Here is an 18,365-nt window from a genome sequence, read left to right as displayed (position 1 = left end):
AAGTTCAAAGTTTTTGGTCTTCAGCAGAAGCCTTACATGGATGGGGTAGTACATTCTCATTTCCACTGTCTTTCTATGTGAAACAGACTGGTACCCAAGATCAGACAGCTACATAAACAGAGAGCCAGAAATGTGGCCATACAACCACATGTCAGAGATCTTTATTTTAACTGTAGATCTAAGAACGTAAGATTTGTAACCAGCATAGAGAAGTAATAATTGAAGAATAGTGGAAATCTGACCTCAAAAAGGGCTGGTCTTAAAAAAAAAAAAAAAAAAAAAAAAAAAAAAAAACAAAGAACAAGAACAACAACCCTTTTTAATGTGTGTTTAATACATGTGTGTATGTGTGTGCATGAATATGCATATGTGTGTATATTCCTTGGGGTAGGGTCAGGGGAATATCCCTGTGAATGAGAAAGCCAGATGACAGCCTCAGCTCAGAGTCATCTTCAAGTCTACCATCCTCCTCTTTTTGAGACAGAGTCTTTCATTGGCCTAGAGATCACCGAGTAGACTGTTGCTTAATGAGCCCCAAGGATCCTCCTGTCTCTGCCTTTCAGTCCTGGGACTGTAAGCACATACCACCATACATGCACTTTTATATAGGTGCTAGGGATAGAAGGTTTTTGCCCTTGGAAGGCAAGTATTTTCCAGACACTGACATTTTGTTCCAGGTCTGGCTGCCATTTTCTCTCAACAGCTTCTTTTTTTTTTTTTTTCTTAATAACAGTATTTTTTTTTTCATTTATTGTGACTGGATACATATCAAATCTTTTGTAGAAAGGTTTAGTTTATTTTTTAAATTTTTTTATTAGTAACTTTTTAAAAAATATTAATCAAAGGCTTTATAAGTTTAGTAATGCTCAGTAACAAGATACTCATACAATCAGAAGTGTAACCCAATACCCAACCTAGATATACCAACTACCTTTGACTGGTGGAGACATGCGAACATCTGCCTCCATGTTCCTCCCTCCTTCTCTCTCTCTCTCTCTCTCTCTCTCTCTCTCTCTCTCTCTCTCCTCCTAGCTCCTCCTCTCCTTACTCCTCTTCTTCTTCCTCTTCTTACTCCTCCCACCTTAGCTTCTCCTACATATCACCCTGCCTGTTAAAATGAAAAGAAAACAAACTTTTCTCTCAAAATACAGTTAGAGCATAACTATACCAACTTGTATCAGTAAGGTGCAAGATAGACCTAATACCCAGTCCATCATTTTGTTGACTAAACAGAACCTCTGTCATCTCTCCTAACTAGAAGACTTAGTTCTGAACCTTCTTAACAGCTTCTTTAAGGGCAGGATCTTGTATTCATTTCTAATGTTGAAGTTTATTATTCTCTTAGCCCCTAAATGAATCATTATACTATTGTTAGTGCACTATGTCAGGACGTACATGGTCCGTGTCTTTCCACAACGTCAGAATTTACTGAATAACAGATTCACAAGATACATTGGTTTTCTTGGCTGGGATTTGCCAAGGGCTCCTGACATTTTCATCATAGGTCGGTGGTTGCAAGTTCTTTTATTTGAATTTTGAATTTTAAGTACTAATATTAATGCTCAGATCACACGTTACATGTCACACAGCAAACACATCTACATATTTGTACATGTGAGTGTTACAGAATGGCTACAAAAGGGTTAAAGGTCCATGGGGATGATGTGGTCAGCAGCAGAAGCAGGGACAGCATTCAAAGAATTCAAAAGGCTTTATTGGTGACAGAGGCAAAAGGCTGATAGAAATATAAAGAACATTTCTATAAAAACAAGATAATGACCCCCTAGAGGCAGGCGGATTTCTGAGTTCGAGGCCAGCCTGGAGTACAGAGTGAGTTCCAGGACAGCTAAGGCTATACAGAGATACAGAGAAACCCTGTCTCGAAAAACAAAAAAACAAAAAAACAAAAAAACAAAAAAACAAAAAAACAAAACAAAACAAAACAAAACAAAAAACAAAAAGATAATGACCCCCTTGGAGGTTTACTGGAGGCACAAGTTCAAATCCTGCAACAGGATTGAGTTGGACTACAGAAGCGGGGGTGTAGGATCATGGAGGTCATAGAAATATAGGACAGCACCAGGAATGACAATTGGACAGATCAGACAGCAATGTAAGTAAGCTGTGTCAACAATAGGGACCAAGCTGAGATCAAGACCCTGGGACACTTGGGAGTTCTTTGCCTGTTGGTTGCCTATACAGTGGGCAGTTAGATGACTGTCATTGCCATTCTAGTGGTAAATGTCCTGTTTGATGAGTGCCAGGTGAGCGTGTTGCACTTGCCATGTCTGGGGTGTTAAGTAAGTTCTCGAGCCTGCTTTTTACTAATATGATTTTAGTCATGTCCTTGTGCTTATATGTGCTAATCTGCTGCGATAGATTTCGAGTGCAATACTTTCAGCCTCTGGTTGTTTACCAGTCTGGGCCTCATGAGTTGCATTGAATAACTTCTGCTATTTACATGCACCAATAGATACAGAATTAGCTTAGAAGATCTAGTCAAATGCTCCTTATAAAGTATAGTCCCTCAGGGCATGGCACAGCCCCCCAAACACTGTTTTACACAATATAAAATAATTTAGTACAGGGCACAGTGTGATCTCGACATATGCCTCTCACCAGGTAAAGTCAACGCAGTATATGCTCAGAACTGTGACGTGAGTCTAGTATGGCCGGCAAAAACAAATGCTATTTTGGTAATATGATATTTTTCTTTGCTCATGATTCTTAGATTCCTTTTCTTGGCTCTAGAGGCCAAATATTGGCAAAGTACGGTAAGAGTGTTTGGAGAAATGTTTCCTCTCATAGTGTGGGTCTCAATCTGGACCAGTTGTTAGTTGGCCACTCTCTAAATTTTTGCTCCATTTTTACTCCTTCACATCTTGGAGGCAGAACAAATTGTAGGTTAAAGATTTTGTGGCTGGGTTGGTGTCTTTATCCCTCAGTTGGAAGTCTTGCTTGCTTATAGGAGACGGCTGGTTTGGGCTCCATATCCCCCATTGCTAGGAGTCTTAGCTAGGGTTACCTCCATAGATTCCTGGAAATTTCCGTTGCCCTTAGTTTCTAGCTCATCCCAGAGATGGCCCCACCCCATTCTAGTTGTTTCTTCCAATCCTCTCTTCCTTTGTCCCTCCTGTTGCCATTTCCACCTACACCCTTGTCTCTGTCCAGTTCCATGCCCTCCACCTCCCACCCCACCCCAACCTTATCCACCCACGGTGGCTATTCCATTTCAAGAGCTAGGTTCTTAAGTAAGCTTAAATCATAGGCCAAACTATTTAGTTTATTTACTAAGCACTCGGAACAATTTGTGTTTTCAGAGTAGGGAATGACATTTTCAGTTGTGCCTGAAGGAAATATTTTCTCAAAAAGTGTGGAGGGTCTAGAGGAGCAAGTCTAGAGGCAGGCAGGCTATGCTGTCAGCCCCTACAATACTTGAAATAAGAGAATAGCTAGGTTAGAATGGTGGTAGCATTGTTGGTAGCCGGGGGCGGGTATGTGTCAAAGTCATTTAGGAGTGTGAATTCAGTGCATGTCTGGTGGTCAAAACAAGACTGCAGGCTAACTAATTCTCCATACCTAGAAGACCAGATCAGTGGGAAATGTTAACTAGTAAAGGAACCCACATGGAGAAGAATGCAATTTGGTAGAGCTTGAATTTGAAATGCTTCTGGACGATGTCTGATTGTCAGCTGTGTGCCCGGGATGATTTGGTTGTGGGGCAGGGATGTGTTCTTTAATCACTGGCTCCTCTTTCTGACCAAAACAATTACTCACAGGGTAAGTGCAGAGCAAGAGCTTGCTGGAATATTCTTTCCAGTCCTTTCTTGTATATTATATCCTAAGGAGTAGTTCAATGCCAGAGATGTAATTTTGGAAGTTGGTGCTAATAAAAGACACTTATCAAGTACTAATTATAGGCCAGATCTGGGTTTAGGACTTTGATCCATCGTTTCATTTTAAGGCATCATCTAGATCCACAGGGAAGAGCTAGTTATTCTGTCCATTACATAGACGAAATGGGTTTGGAAAGGCTAAGAAATTTGCCAGAGTTTGAAGCATAGCGCTTTTTGATTCTTTGAACCAGGACTTGTAAATATTTTATTGTATTGCAAATGATAGGTGTGGGGACTAAATGAAGTTCCTGTTGGGTCACCTGCATATGTTGTAAGATGATAGCTGGATAAAGAGAGGGATGAAGAGAGGGATGAAGAGAGGCAAAAGGAAGACTCCCTTTTTCTCTCTCACATTAAGGGAACAACATTTGGGAGAGGAGAAAAGCCAGCCAAGCGACAGAGAGGAAGTTACAAAAACTCGGGTGGACTCCAGAGAGCAGAAGATCAGAGTCAGTGTTACTGAACTTGTGGGTCACAACCTCTGTCCCAACAAGTCAGGGTCAGTTCATCAATCCTTCCTCATAAGCCAATCTCAAGAGCTAAATTAAAAGCAAGAAGCAGAAAAAGGAACTTGATTACGTGAGGCCACATTGGGAAGAGGGACAGCGAGATCGGGTGCCTCCTCCTCTCCCAAGTCCATCTTCAGGGTCCTGAGGTGATGGTTTTAATTTAAGACAAGAAGTATGCACAACTAAGTCTAGGTGTGGTTGCTTGCCTATCATTATCTCAATTTAAGTCACCCGAGTCAGCCAGAAAACCTTGTAATCCAGAAGACAAATTCCTCCTCTAGCTACTGCTAGGGCGTCAGGCATTTCTTCTCAGGGTGGGGGTGGGGGAGGGGAGATTCCTGGGGGTGGGGTAGGGAGTGTAATTTCTTGGGATGTGCTGTTTCACTAATCTGATAGCCAAAGAGAGGAGCCTACTTTGAAATGCTCAACCAATTGTTATCTATTTGAGTTATTCTGTTGCTGGATATGGTGGCAAAGAGCTTTCCAATTTATTCCTCTTATCCAACTCCATCTGTTAGCCTTGTCTCTTCTCCTGTCGAACACCTTTCCAGTCTTGGGCAGCTACAGCTATACTCTTCTATGCAATCAGATTTTTAGCTTCCACACACAAACAGAATACAGGATATTTGATTTGTGTGTGTGTCTGTCTGTCTGTACTTCTTCGCTTAATACAATGTCTTATCATCTCACTCATGTTACACATGAAATATTTTTTTTATTTTTAAAGATCTCTTTATTCATGAGTGTGTATGTGTGTTTACTTGTGTGAGTGTATGCCCTGTGTTTGTCTGAGTTCATGCTGTGTGTGTGTGTGTGTGTGTGTGTGTGTGTGTGTGTGTGTGTGAAGTATATGTTCCTAAAGAATCCAGAAGAGTGTTTATCTCCTGGGACTGAAGTTACAGGCAATTGTGAACCTTTCAGTTGAGGTGCTGGGAACCAAACTTGGGACCTCTGGAAGAGCAGCAAATGCTCTTAACCACTAAACCATCTCCGTTTTCAGTTTTCTGCTCATGAACATGTTGGTTGGCTCTGTTTCTTGCCTATTATGGGAATGTAGATAACTCTTTGAACACTGATTGTGTTTTCTTTGGGTATATATTCAATCAGATCCTTGGATCACATGCTAGTTCTATTTTTAGTCTTTAAGGAATCTATATCATTTTCTATAATGGATGCAGATTTGCAGACCCTTCCAACAGTATATAAGAGCTCTTTCCCCTTGAGTTCTCAACAGTTCTTTCTCCCATCTCTGATTCTAGCTGGAGTGAGGTAAAAATGCACTGGGGTCTGAATCTGTGTTTCCTTGATTAGTGATGAACATTTTCCCATATTCATGAAAATCTGTAATTCCTCCTTTAAGAAGTGCAAACACAGGTCACTGTAGTTTTGCAATGTACAAATTGTATTTGTAAATATTTGAGTTCATTTTATTTTAGATACCAATCCATAATCATATAATAGTGGGATGAAGTTTTCTCCTATTTCTTTGTTGTACAGAATTTTTTTTTTTTTTTTTTTTTTTTTTTTTTTTTTTGAGACAGGGTTTCTCTGTGTAGCCCTGGCTGTCCTGGAACTCACTCTGTAGACCAGGCTGACCTCGAACTCAGAAATCTGCCTGCCTCTGCCTCCCAAGTGCTGGGATTAAAGGTGTTCGCCACCACTGCCTGGCCATTGTACAGATTTTTAGTTTGGTGATTTTTTTTTTGTCTTTTTGTTGTTGTGTTTTTTGTTTGTTTGGTTGGTTTGGGGTTTGGCTTTTGTGATATGCACACTGAAGGCCAAAACAGCTTTCTCCTAAATTATTTCCCCTGTTTTTTCTTCTAGTTATTTCATATCTTACATTTTAATCTTTGGTATAATGCAAGTTGGTTGTGTGTGTGTGTGTGTGTGTGTGTGTGTGTACAGTAAGAGATAGTTAGGAAAGGCTCTTCTTATGAAAATTATACTGTGAAATTCTAGTGAATATTTTCCTGGTGATGAGGGGAGGCACTATTCAACCTACTACTATTTCCCTCTTGCAGAATTAATTTACTAGCAGGTTCTGGGAGTCTCTTGTTCTGCAGTACCTACATGGAGCTCAGGGCCGTCAGGATCTAAGGGTCTGAGAACAGATTGCATGCAAAGCAGCAGTCTTGGTGGGTCCAGCTGTACAAACTGACAAGATGGCTCCTCTATGGTATGGTTGAAGGGGAAGTTTCTATTGTAGATATGAGAGAGAGAGAGAACAGTCAGTGAAATCTGAAATCTTTCTGAGCAGGGAGAGAAAGAAGTAGGCTGAACATGGCCAGCAGACTGGGTCTGTTCATGAGAAGCAGGAGCAGAGAGGTAGGAGATGAAGAGAGAGAGAGAGAGAGAGAGAGAGAGAGAGAGAGCAAGAGACAGACACACACATAAATACACACAGAGAGACAGAGACAGAGGCAGACAGAGAGAGTAGCTGGGGTAGAGGAAGCCTGTGAATAGGAGAGGAAGTGAGAAGGGTTTAGATGCTGGTATGGACTTTGAAATGTGTAACAGGTACTTGTGATATGGAAAGAGCCTGGAGGCCAGCATGTGCCTTGGAATATTAATAGGCATCATAGATAGCCATTTTCTCTCCTGCCTTTTGGAATTTGGGGAAATGGAGTTTCCTTTGATCCTGACATTAGTCCCATCTTAGATGGCTGGCATGGTTATATTTCACAGGGAAGAAAACCACTGGCCTGTCCCCTGCTGCTGTTTCATGCTCAGCACTGTGACCTTTGGAGTAAGTCCTCTGTGTGTGTGTTAGAGGTGGGGGGTGCTGTTTGCCATCATACCACAGCACTGGTGTTTGCAAAGTGTCTCTTAGGTTAGACCATTCCAATTTAAAACAGATTAGCTCTGATAACAAACTGACCCGGGCTGGCTTTCCGTGTGATGGCCTCAATTTCAAGCTGATCTATCATGGATGATTACAGTACAATAGCATTTGGCAGAACAAAGGTAGGAGTTTTTGAATTCCTACCTGCAATTTCCAGCTCTGGAAGAGCACAACAGGAAGCAAAAAACAGCAATAGCTTAGTGTTACTGGATGAAAACGGGCTGGCTTCCCTCTTTGCATTTTTATGCTCCCAGGGATTCAACAATCCAGTTTCTTCAAAGAACAAATAAGCTTTCTGGTACCAATTATACTACATAATCTTCTCCTTCTGTCTCAAGTGCTAGAAAGCTGGGGAGGAAAATCCAAGTGATTGAATCCAGTGATTATTAGGGTGAATATTTTAACATTCAGTCTCCCTTCTCTGTCCTTTTGTGTGTGTGTGTGTGTGTGTGTGTATGTGTGCAGTGCATGCTTGTGAATACATGGGTACAGGTACCTGTGCATTTATGCATGTGGGGGTCAAAGTGAGATAGTGGCTGTCACCTTTTTGGCTTTAGACAGGGTTCCTTACTGAACAGACAGCCCACTGGTTCTGCCAGTATCTTAGTCAGGGTTTTATTGTTACAAAGAAACACCATGACCACAAAGAAAGTTGGGGAGAAAAGATTTATGATTTATTTGACTCACATTTCCAGATCACAATCCACCACTGGAAGACGTTAGGACAGGAACGCACAAAGGACTAGAAACTAGAGGCAGGAGCTGAGACAGAATCCATGGAGAGGTGTGCCTCCTGGCTTTGCTCAGCCTACTTTCTCATAGAACCTAGGACTACCAGCCAAGGGATGGCATCACCCACCATGGGCTAGGACTTTCTCCCATCAATCACTAATTGAGAAAATGCCTTACAGCTGAATGTTATGGAGGCATTTCCTCAACTGAGGCTCCCTTCTCTCTGAAGACTCTAGCTTGTGTCAAGTTGTTACAGAAAACTAGGTAGTATAGCCAGACTGAGAAGTTGGCCAGCTAGCTCTCAGATCTGCTTGTCTCTACTCCCTTCCTGCAATCCTGGGGTTACAGCAGTGTCCTGGAGATTTGAATGCAGGTTCTCATGCTTACAGAGTAAGCGTTTTAACCCACCCCATCATCTTACCAGCTCTGTTTTGTTTGTGCTATTTTTACTATAGGGTCTTGTTGGAAACGTCTTGTGTTCTCGGATGCTTTCTCTCTGCTCTGGCTTCTAGCACTGCTTTTACTTTGTGGCCTCCCTGATGATCTCCTCTGTTTTGTTCGTTTGGTTGTTTGTTTGTTTCCTCTTCTGCCTCCCCAGCCTACTTCCCAATCCTGGTATTTTTTCAGGATTTCCTCCTTTCTCATGGGATATACATTCTGAAGACTTGAACTGCTTGCTGAGTACTGACAATTCCCAAAGAGTACAGTATCTATAGTTATACTCTTCTTACAAAATTGATTCAGACTCAAATAGATCAGCTGTTTAATGGCACACATAGTATGTGTGTGTGTGTTGGGGGGGGTACAGGGAAATATGAGCCTTCCTTATCTCCAAGTTCACAGTGTGTGTGTGTGTGTGTCCCACAGGTATAGTAAACACAGTACCTCTGACTGTGGCTCATAACCTGTCTCCTTCAGGAACCTACCTCTGTTCTTCCCTCTTCACTGTCTTTGTCAATAGTTAAGTAGTAATCTTGTGTCTTCGGTGTGAACTTGGAGATAAAGAAGGATCGTATTTCTCTGTAGCCCACATTTAATGTCTATATTCTGTTGTTTCTATCCCCTATCAAACATTTCTGTGGTCTTACCCTTGCTCTCTAACTGCTCTGGACTTCAGACCCCAAATCAGATGAGTTCCTTATTGTTATGAAATATAATGTGGCAAGGGGTACTTGGTGGGCCCATGCCGAAGTGTCCCCCTGAGAAGTTATGCCATGTAAGAGACCTGGTATAAAGGGGTTTTATTTGGGGGAAGAGAGGGGAGTGAGGACATGGAGACTGGGCAGTCCCTTTATATACCACCTGCACCAGGCAGCAGGTAAGGGTGGCAAGTGATGATGGAGTCAATATCTAGGTCATGGGGGGAGCCTAGTGGGATGGCCTGTAAATGAACACCTGTTCCCTTGTCCTCCTGGTTAGGATTCTGCACAGTATAAAATCCCTGGGCCTGAGAGCCCAGTGGAATCTTATCATGCTAATATAAATCCCTCCATAGCTAATTAATCTCTGGCTATTCCTGTGCCCAGTGTTCCATCTTCACAGTTGCTTGTATGTAGGCAATTTATTTGGTACAGAAACTATCTATATCTATATATATTTACACATATATAATATACATATATATAATTTACACATATATAATACACGTGTGTGTGTGTGTGTGTGTGTGTATGTGTGTGCAGATACACTATACATAGTGTAATCCATGAGAAAGAAAACAGGATGCCAAATCAAACCCATAAGGAGAAAATGATGCCATCAAGAGGCATGGTGAGCACAAGATGTATGAGGAGTCTGTTGCTAGAGAAACAGGGTGTGTTGTGTAACAGTTAACTTATTTCTCTAAGTAGAAAGCCTATAATCTAAAATAACAATAAAAGGAATAGTGCAGTGGCTAAGTCCATGACAACCATCTGCTATCAAATAGAGAATTGCCTTGGCTGTGTGCTCATGCAGTTGGTGGCATAGTAGGTTTATTATAGCAGTATCAGGTATGTGATCAGTGACATTCTGCAGGCTAAGACATATTAGATGATAGGATCTTTTGACACCATAATGACTCATGGTACCATTGTTGGGTATGGAGTTCATCATTTACTGAAATGTTGCTATGTTAATGTTTAAGACTGATTTTTAAAAATATTTTATATGGTAAATTCCTAGAGGTCTAAAGTATAGCTAGCAGAGTGGCTAATAATAAGTTCTCAATAAATATTTGTTAACTGGATGACTGGTAGTTTTTCTTGCTGGGTAAGAATCTTGAATGCACCGGGCAGTGGTGGTGCACGCCTTTAATCCTGACACTTGGGAGGCAGAGGCAGGCGGATTTCTGAGTTCGAGGCCAGCCTGGTCTACAGAGTGAGTCTCAGGACAGCCAGGACTACACAGAGAAACCCTGTCTCAAAAAACAAAACAAACAAACAAACAAAAAAAACAAAACAAAAAAACAAAACAAAGAATCTTGAATGTATTGCTGGGGCTTCTAGAAAAATCAGAGCCAGATTTGTCAAGATGGCTTAGTGGGTAAAAGCACTTGCCATCAACCCGAACAACCTGAGCTGGATCCTCAGGACCAACATGGTGAAAGGAGAGAACTGAGTTCCATATGTTGTCCTCTGACCTTCCTGCGCACCTGGGTACTCAAGCAAGCAGGTTCGCATGTGCACATGTGCACAAGCATGCCTTCCTTCCTCCCATGCGCACACACTAAATAAGATGTGATTATTAAAAAGTTTTAGGGTTTGGCGAGATGGCCCAGTAGTTAAGACCATTTGCTACACTTGCAGAGGACCCAGGTTTAGTTCTCAGCACACATACCCGGGAGCTCAAAACTGCCTGGGACTCCAATTAAAGGTATCTGCCTCTTCCTTCTGGCCTCTGTAGGATCCAGATACAGATATTGTGAACATCTTATATGCAAGCATTCATACATGCATATAAGATAAAAATAAATCTTTTTTTTAAAAGTTGTAATAATTTTGAACAAAGGAGACAGAGAGATAGAGACAAAGAAAGAGAAACAGAGAGAGACAGACAGACAGAGACAGAGAGACAGAGAGATACACACAGAGAGACACACACACAGAGAGATATCAAAGCTGAATGCTTGGTCTCTGGGTCACTTTTCACCCATGTGTAAAGTGGAGATGTTCTGTTCCTGCGAGATCACGCTGGAGAGCAGCAGTAAAACCATGGGAAAGCAAATGCGCAGAAATCACTTATACCAAGAGGAAGATGATGTTACAGAGTTAACTATGTTATCTGGCTGAGCAGGTGGCTTTGAGTACCTGTTTCAGGAGGTACTTCTAATTCTCTCACAGGAAGTCTAACATTTTCCTGTCTTTACCTTCCCAGCATCAGTGACAAAGGCTACACCGAAGACAGCTAGAACACACCAGGTAAAAGATCTGAGACGTACTGGAAGCCTTTGGCTTTAGATTAAAAAATTCCCTAGTAGAAGTTTTTGCTGATGCGCTCGGGAGAATAGGGCACTGCTAAATGGTAAAATGCAGAGTGACTATTATGACGTGGTCAAAGACTTGAGAACGTGTACTCTTGGCGGAAGTACTAGTGATTGTTACTTTGACATGCACAGCACAGATGTTTTGAAAGCAAGAAGAAAAATATTTATGGATTCACACAAAAATCCTCATGATTCCCTTGCGTGAAGCCCAGCGTTATCGATGTGACTTCAGTGCCAACACCTGCTCCTGCCATTGCTTATGTTTTGAGGTTTCCTTTCATTTATGTTTATTGCAAAACTGAAAAAAGTTGCTCTGAGTTAAAACATTAGGCGTGACAGATGTCTGTGAAAGCAGTCTTTCCTCAGAGACAGTCATGTTTTTGCTTCTGCTTCTGGCCAATACTGGGCTTCTGTGTGCTAGAGATTGAGACAGAAAGAGAGGAAGGAAACAGTTTGGCTGCCCCGAGGGAAGTGGGAATGTGCTCATAAGATACCTAAAAGCCTGGCTCAGTACACCAAGCACTGTGGTGTCAATAGCCCTTTAAATTCCTTAAATTTAACAGTGAGATTAAAAAAAAAAAAATGTATTAATTTTAGAACCAAAGTCACTACATAGTCACACAAATTGCATATGTTTTCATAAAAACTAATAATATCTTTTCAAATGAAAATAAAATTAGTGGGAAGAATGGTACTGACACTTTGGCCAGTCTCATTTGTATCTGGCCCGATGGTAGTGTTTGGTAACTGTAATGCTTAATGTCGACTGTTGACTCGACAGAATCCAGAATCGCCCGTGAGGCAAGTTTCTGGGTATACATTTTGGGGATGATCTTGAGTCCGCCACCTGAGGTGGGAGACCCACCCACTGTGGCATCATTTCCTATTGCAGTCTTGAGCTGTGTAGGGGAAGAAAGGGAGCTGAATGGCAGCATGTGCCTCTCGCTCTCTGCTTCCTGGGTGTGGGTTCGATGGGAACAGTTGCTTCAAGCTCCTGCCAGCCCGACTCCCCTGTAGTGATGGACAGTTCACTGAACTGTGAGCTACAATAAACCCTTCTTCCCTTAAGCTGCTTTTGTAAAAACATTTATTATAGGAACAAGGGAAGAAACTAAGACAGCTTGTTGTTGTTGTTCTGACAGAATGCAAAGAAGAAAGAACTTGCAGCCTGAAAGAGTTATTTTGCTCAGGGTTTTAGGTGGTTCCTTTTGGAGGAACCTGGTGGAGCTGAACAGCTCATATCATCTCAGCAAGGGAACAGAGGGAAAAGGCGGGAGAAGGAAAGGGAGCTACGGAGAAGAGCGAATATCTGTGTTCTTGGCTAGTTTCCCCCTTCTGTTTCATGTTTCCCCCTTCTGCTGATGGTGCAGCCCACCGTCAGGGCAGGTTAGCCCTACTTGGTTAATCTTGTTTGGAAATGTTTTTATGGACATGCCCTGTCATGTGCTTCTCCAATCTCCCAGGCACCCTTCATTGTGATGAAGCTGGCTAGATGAACCATCACAAGGAGACCAAGATGGAGCTTATCCCTGTTTTCATGTTGCGTGTGATAAACCACGATAGAAACTGAAGTCAGCTGTGGAAAGAAATAACAGATCTAGGGAGAGCCCAAGGCTTTGGGCAGTGCCCAGGAAAGAGATTTGACAGTGGAAAGCACAGCTCACAGCATAGTTAGTTTTTAGTCACGTGACCTCTGAGTGTAATAGCCCAACATACCTGATATCTAAGATGTGGATGATCTAGGAATATAGGCAAAATGCTTTGGGCTTTTAGGGGAAAAACTAAACCTGATTTAGAACTCTGAGCTTGTTTTGACTTGGAGACAGACTGGGCAAAATAGCATGAGATTTAATGACATTGTGGGCAATAGCAAGGCGTTCTTGGGATGGGAGGTGTTCCAAGTTACCTTCTGGAGATGACAGTACTCAGAAGCAAGGGGCCAATCACCTTGCCTGTGTCTTAGCAGATCAACAACAAACAGACCAGCAGCTTGATCATTGCCTGCTGTGTGGGATTTGTGGTGATGGTGTTATTGTTTCTGGCGTTTCTTCTTAGAGGTAAGGTGGGCAGGGCCAGATGTAACTGGCCTGCAGGGATGGGCATTTGTGGGTGGACTGAATAGCTGAGGTAACTCCAGGAGTGTCATAGGAGGAGGGTATTTCTGTTTCCCCTCATTCCTTTTATTTCCCAAAGGCTCAGTTCTCTCACTGTTCTCACATGAGCTGTGGGGGTGACAGGTAAGTTCATTACCACCAAATGACTTTGTGTATGATCCTCCTGGTAAGGCTCACACTTTGATGATGGAAAATGAGACCAAGAGGACATTCATTGATAGGACACAGATGCCATGCACAAGTTGTGCCTAATTTGTTCTGTCTTTGTTGTTGCCTTTTGTAGAAAGGCCTGTTATTACCCCCACCCTTTTCTTTTCTTCTTCTACTTCCCCCTGCCCCCCAAGACAGGGTTTCTCTGTGTAGCCCCGGCTGTCCTGGAACTCACATTATGGATCAAGCTGGTTTCAAACTCAGAAATCCACCTACCTTCCTCTGCCTCCTGAATGCTGGGATTAAAAGTACGTGTCATCATGCCTGAATACTCACTTTTTAAAATTATTTATTTGTTTGTTTGTTTATCTGTCTATGTATGTATGTGTGTATATACATATCTATCATCTATCTATCTATGTATCATCTATCATCAATCTACTGTCTGTCTGCCTGTCTGTCTGTCTGTCTGTATCTATCTATCTATCTATCTATCTATCTATCTATCTATCAATCATCTATCTATCATCTATCTGTCTATCTATCTATCTATCTATCTATCTATCTATCTATGTGTGAGTGTTTTGCCTGCATATATGTCTGCACACCACATGTGTGCCTGGTGTCCATGGAAACCAGAAAAATGTATAAGATCTGTAACTAGAGTTACAGACAGTTGTGAACTATTATGTGGGTGCTAGCAACTGAACCTGGGTCCATTGGAAGAACATTCTGTGCTTCTAACTACTGAGCAATCTCTCCTGCATTTCTTATAGTTCCTCCTTTCTTACAGTTAGAAACACCCCTGGATCCCTGTCTTATATTTTCAAGGAGTATCACAGGAGTAAATCCATGAACAGTCTTACTCCTATATGTACCTTTAAAGCAGGCTTGCTTAGGGTCCATAGACGGCCTTCAAGAGAGAGAATCCCAGGAAATGGTTTGACAGCCTGTTCATGTGTCCATGCCTGCACTTGTTAGGGAAACAAGATCTAAAGTTTTGTGTGTGTGTGTGTGTGTGTATGTGTGTTTTTTTAAAATTCTGAAGTTGGCCTATGATTTACACTTTCCTGACCTCCAAACACAAACAGAAGACTATAACCACTGCAAAATGAAACTATAAAATAAGCATTATGGTTTTCATATAAAACACAGGCACACAGCAGGTGCCCACTACTGTTATAAAACAGGAAAATTGATGCTTTATGGCCATCAGCCATGAGATTATTCTCTATTGAACCTGTCCTTGGAGAGTACTGAAAACACTATCTAGAACTTCCTGGAGGCTTGCTGTTAGCACTTATGTGAAGTCAGAGTTGCTGTTTTGGATTAATCTGGGTACATATCACCAAAAAAAGTGCTTTAAAACCCAAATGAGGTGCTGGGGAAGTAAGTTAATGAGTAAAGTGCTTGTCACTTAAGCACGAGGACCTGAATTTGAGTCTCAGAACCCATGCCTTGTGGTATTTGGTGTAATCTCAGTGTCCGGGAGACAGGAACTGGCGACAATTCTCCAGGGCTTTCCCACTAGCCAGCCTAACTCATTGGCAAGTGTTAGGCCAGTAATAGATTCCTTCTCAAAGAACAAGGTAGTCAGAGCCTGAGGAACAACACTCAAGTTGACTTCAGACATGTGCTTGTACATAGATGTGCAGATACCTGCATATACATAAAAGCCAGCACAAATATGAATATTCAAAGACATGCATGCATACACACAAAGTCAGATAACTTGAATCTGTGTTCCTAAGTAACTCCAAGCATTGTTCAACCTGCATCAGAGAAGCTTCTTATAGCAGATGGTAAATAACAAAGAGACCCTCATTTGCACAATGTTCAGAGAGTGAGAGACTTTGAAGCACTCATCCTTAAATGGGATTTTATCAAACCCCTCCCCTCAGGGCTCAGGGATCTATTTGGCAGAAAAGGTTATTAGAGCCAGAGGTAGTAGGTGGCCCCAAGACACAATGGGCCTAATGCACTATGAAATCACAGAGACTGTGACAAAATGCACAGAGCCTGCACACTTCATGCACAAGGCCTAGACAGATTCAAGCTCCACAAAATGCCAGCACCAAGAGGAACAGTAGACACAAAGTCCCACGCCTAACCCAGAGGCTATTGCAATTGATACATGCTGGGGAAAATCTGTTTTCTCCAATGGGGTGTCACTGGACATAGCAACCACACTCTAAGGCGGGCCCTATGACTGAGAATAGTTGGCCAACACAAAAGTGTTTTGCTTTGTGTGTGTGTGTGTGTACATAAACTTTGTTTAGTTTTATATTTTTTGTCTTATTGCTTATTCATTTTCTTTTTTTAGTGTTTGTTTTGATTTTCATTTTTGTTTTTTTTTTTCTATGTTTTCTTTTTAAGGAGATGGGGAGAAGAAGGAAGAAAGAGAAAAACAGCAGGGTGGATAGGAGGGTGGGAAAAATCTGGTAGAATTTGGGAGAGAGAAAGAAAATTATCAAAATATGTTTTATGAAAAAACATTTTAAAATAAAAATGTATTAAAAATTTAACAGCTTTATACTATAACCTATAACACAGGAGCAGCTTTGACATGAATGGTTTGGATTGAGGGCCAGAAGCAGCAAATATTAAATGGGGATGCTGTCCTTGCCTATGCTAGTTTACTTTATGTGTAAGGGGGTGGGCATCTTGCTGCAGTTCAGAGAGCAGCTCTGCTCACATCAAGGCCTTGTCTTTTCAGGGAAAGTCACAGAAGCCAATTGTTTGCAGAGACACAAGAGGTAATTCATCTTGCATGGCCGATTGTTATGTTGATTATACAGCCTGTTACACATGATTAGATACTACTCAGTGGTTTAATGACTTGTGCTTGTGTTCTGATTAAACGCTGGGTTGGAGAGACCTGGCATTAGAGGCAGAAAAAGCCGTGGAGATTTAACTCACATTAACCTCTGTCTCAGCTAACACTACATGTGTGTCCAAAATAGAACTAAGGAAAGCAGAAAGTATTAATGGAAGTATAGCATGCAAAAAAAGATGGTGAATGCCACTGCATTCTGTGCTTAAAGCTGGTTCAGCACTGAGTGGCTCATTTTAAAAGCACATTGTTTGCATGGAGTCACTGAGAAAAGCAATATGGAAGTTAAATAAAGTATTTGGCAATATTATTCCTGGGATTTGGTTCCTTTGCCCCATAGACCAGCATGTTTTATGGCTTGCTTTGACTTTGTAAGGGTCTATGAAGAGTGTCTGGAATTAGATTTTGAATATCTGTTCTGTTTATAGCTTGTAGGGAAAAGAAATAAAAATACTTGGTAAAAGTCTCAGCAATAATTAATTGCGCTAACACCACATCATTTATTAACAATGACCCAATATTAGGTGGGGAATTTGAGGCCCTACAAAGTGACTTCCTGGGTTCAAAGCTGGGGCTCTCTTGGGATATCAATGGATTTAGATCATACTTTTCAAAGCAAGTTGTAATCTCTTTATTATAAAAGGTTGGCAAAACCCTCTATGCTCTATTTATAGCCTCAGTTTCCCCATCTGTAGAATAGGAGGTTTGGGCAGGATGAAGTCTGAGTCTTGTGTGCTCAGCCTGTGTTAGTGGTGCTATTGCTGAGCAGGCCCAGTGATCTTGCTTTTTCTATTTGTTAATCTGCCTTCTTTTCATTTCACAGGCCAGACAACACTGAAGATAGTAAGAGCGTCCTCAATGACATGTCACATGGGAGAGAAGATGAAGACGGGCTCTTCACTCTCTGACTTGACACCTTTACTTAAGATTAAGCATAGGGGATGGCACTTGATTTGTCAAAACAAGTTTGGGGACATTATAGTTTTCTTTAAAAGTCTCACTCTGTTTACTGATGCTGTGGGTGCTGTCTTCTTTATCTTCCCACGTGAAGGTGCTTTAGAGATACATCTTCCTGGCCTAGCGCTTTAGTCACCTATGTAGTTTTGGGGCTAGGTGACTTTTCACACTGTCTTTGAACATTGTCAGTGATGGTGAACTCACTGCCACAGCCTTGGGAGTTTCTTCAATCTCCCAGCAGAAGAGGAAGTTAGAAATAGCCAATGAAAAAAAAAATCTCTCTTTTCAGACAGCATCTGGTTTGTTGGAGGTAGCTGATGTGTTTATAAAAAGATAAAGAGAATATGTTCTGTGGGTGTGTGGTGAGGTATGGGGGAAGGGGAAGTCTCAGTAGGCTCATGCTGAAGCATCCCCTCCATCTGAGGGACCAGTCACATGATGGTATAGTATAGAATAGAGTTTATTCAGGGCATGGGGAGGGGAGTTAAGAGGGTAGTAGAGGCAGAGAGAGGTAGAACGAGGAAGAAAGTAGAGAAGTAGAGGCTGGCCATGAGCATGTGTAGAGAGAAGGGAAGGAAAGAGAAGGGGAAAGGGGCAAGGGGACAGAGGGACCAAGACATCAAGAGAGAGCAAGAGCCAGGCAGTGGTGGTGCATGCCTTTAATCCCAGCACTTGGGAGGCAGAGACAGGCGGATTTCTGAGTTCGAGGCCAGCCTGGTCTACCGAGTGAGTTCCAGGACAGCCAAGGCTATACAGAGAAACCCTGTCTCAAAAAAACAAAAAAAACAAAAAAACAAACAAAAAAAAAAAAAGAGAGAGAGAGAGAGAGAGAGAGAGAGAGAGAGAGAGAGAGAGAGAAAGAGAGAAAG

At 41.8% G+C, this 18,365-nt stretch overlaps 1 protein-coding gene across 3 annotated transcripts in view; it reads left to right on the top strand.

The window, feature by feature from the left end:
* Positions 1-17,552, top strand: part of LOC117711443 (T-cell immunoglobulin and mucin domain-containing protein 4-like) — a 31,818-nt gene extending 14,266 nt beyond the window's left edge. For 2 of the 3 annotated variants that reach the window (XM_076936993.1, XM_034507090.2), the window contains 4 exons: positions 11,334-11,377; positions 13,406-13,499; positions 16,423-16,462; positions 17,363-17,552. In XM_076936993.1, coding sequence (XP_076793108.1) covers positions 11,334-11,377; positions 13,406-13,499; positions 16,423-16,462; positions 17,363-17,447 — 263 coding nt within the window. In that variant the 3' untranslated portion in view covers positions 17,448-17,552. The remainder of the gene's footprint in view (positions 1-11,333; positions 11,378-13,405; positions 13,500-16,422; positions 16,463-17,362) is intronic. The other variant, XM_034507089.2, reaches the window with a different exon arrangement.
* The last annotated feature ends 813 nt before the right edge of the window (positions 17,553-18,365 follow it).

This window comes from Arvicanthis niloticus, chromosome 6 (assembly GCF_011762505.2).
Source record: "Arvicanthis niloticus isolate mArvNil1 chromosome 6, mArvNil1.pat.X, whole genome shotgun sequence".
Classification (NCBI taxonomy): domain Eukaryota; kingdom Metazoa; phylum Chordata; class Mammalia; order Rodentia; family Muridae; genus Arvicanthis; species Arvicanthis niloticus.
The sequence above is the reverse complement of the archived record's forward strand: the minus strand, read 5'-3'. Positions and strand labels throughout refer to the sequence as shown.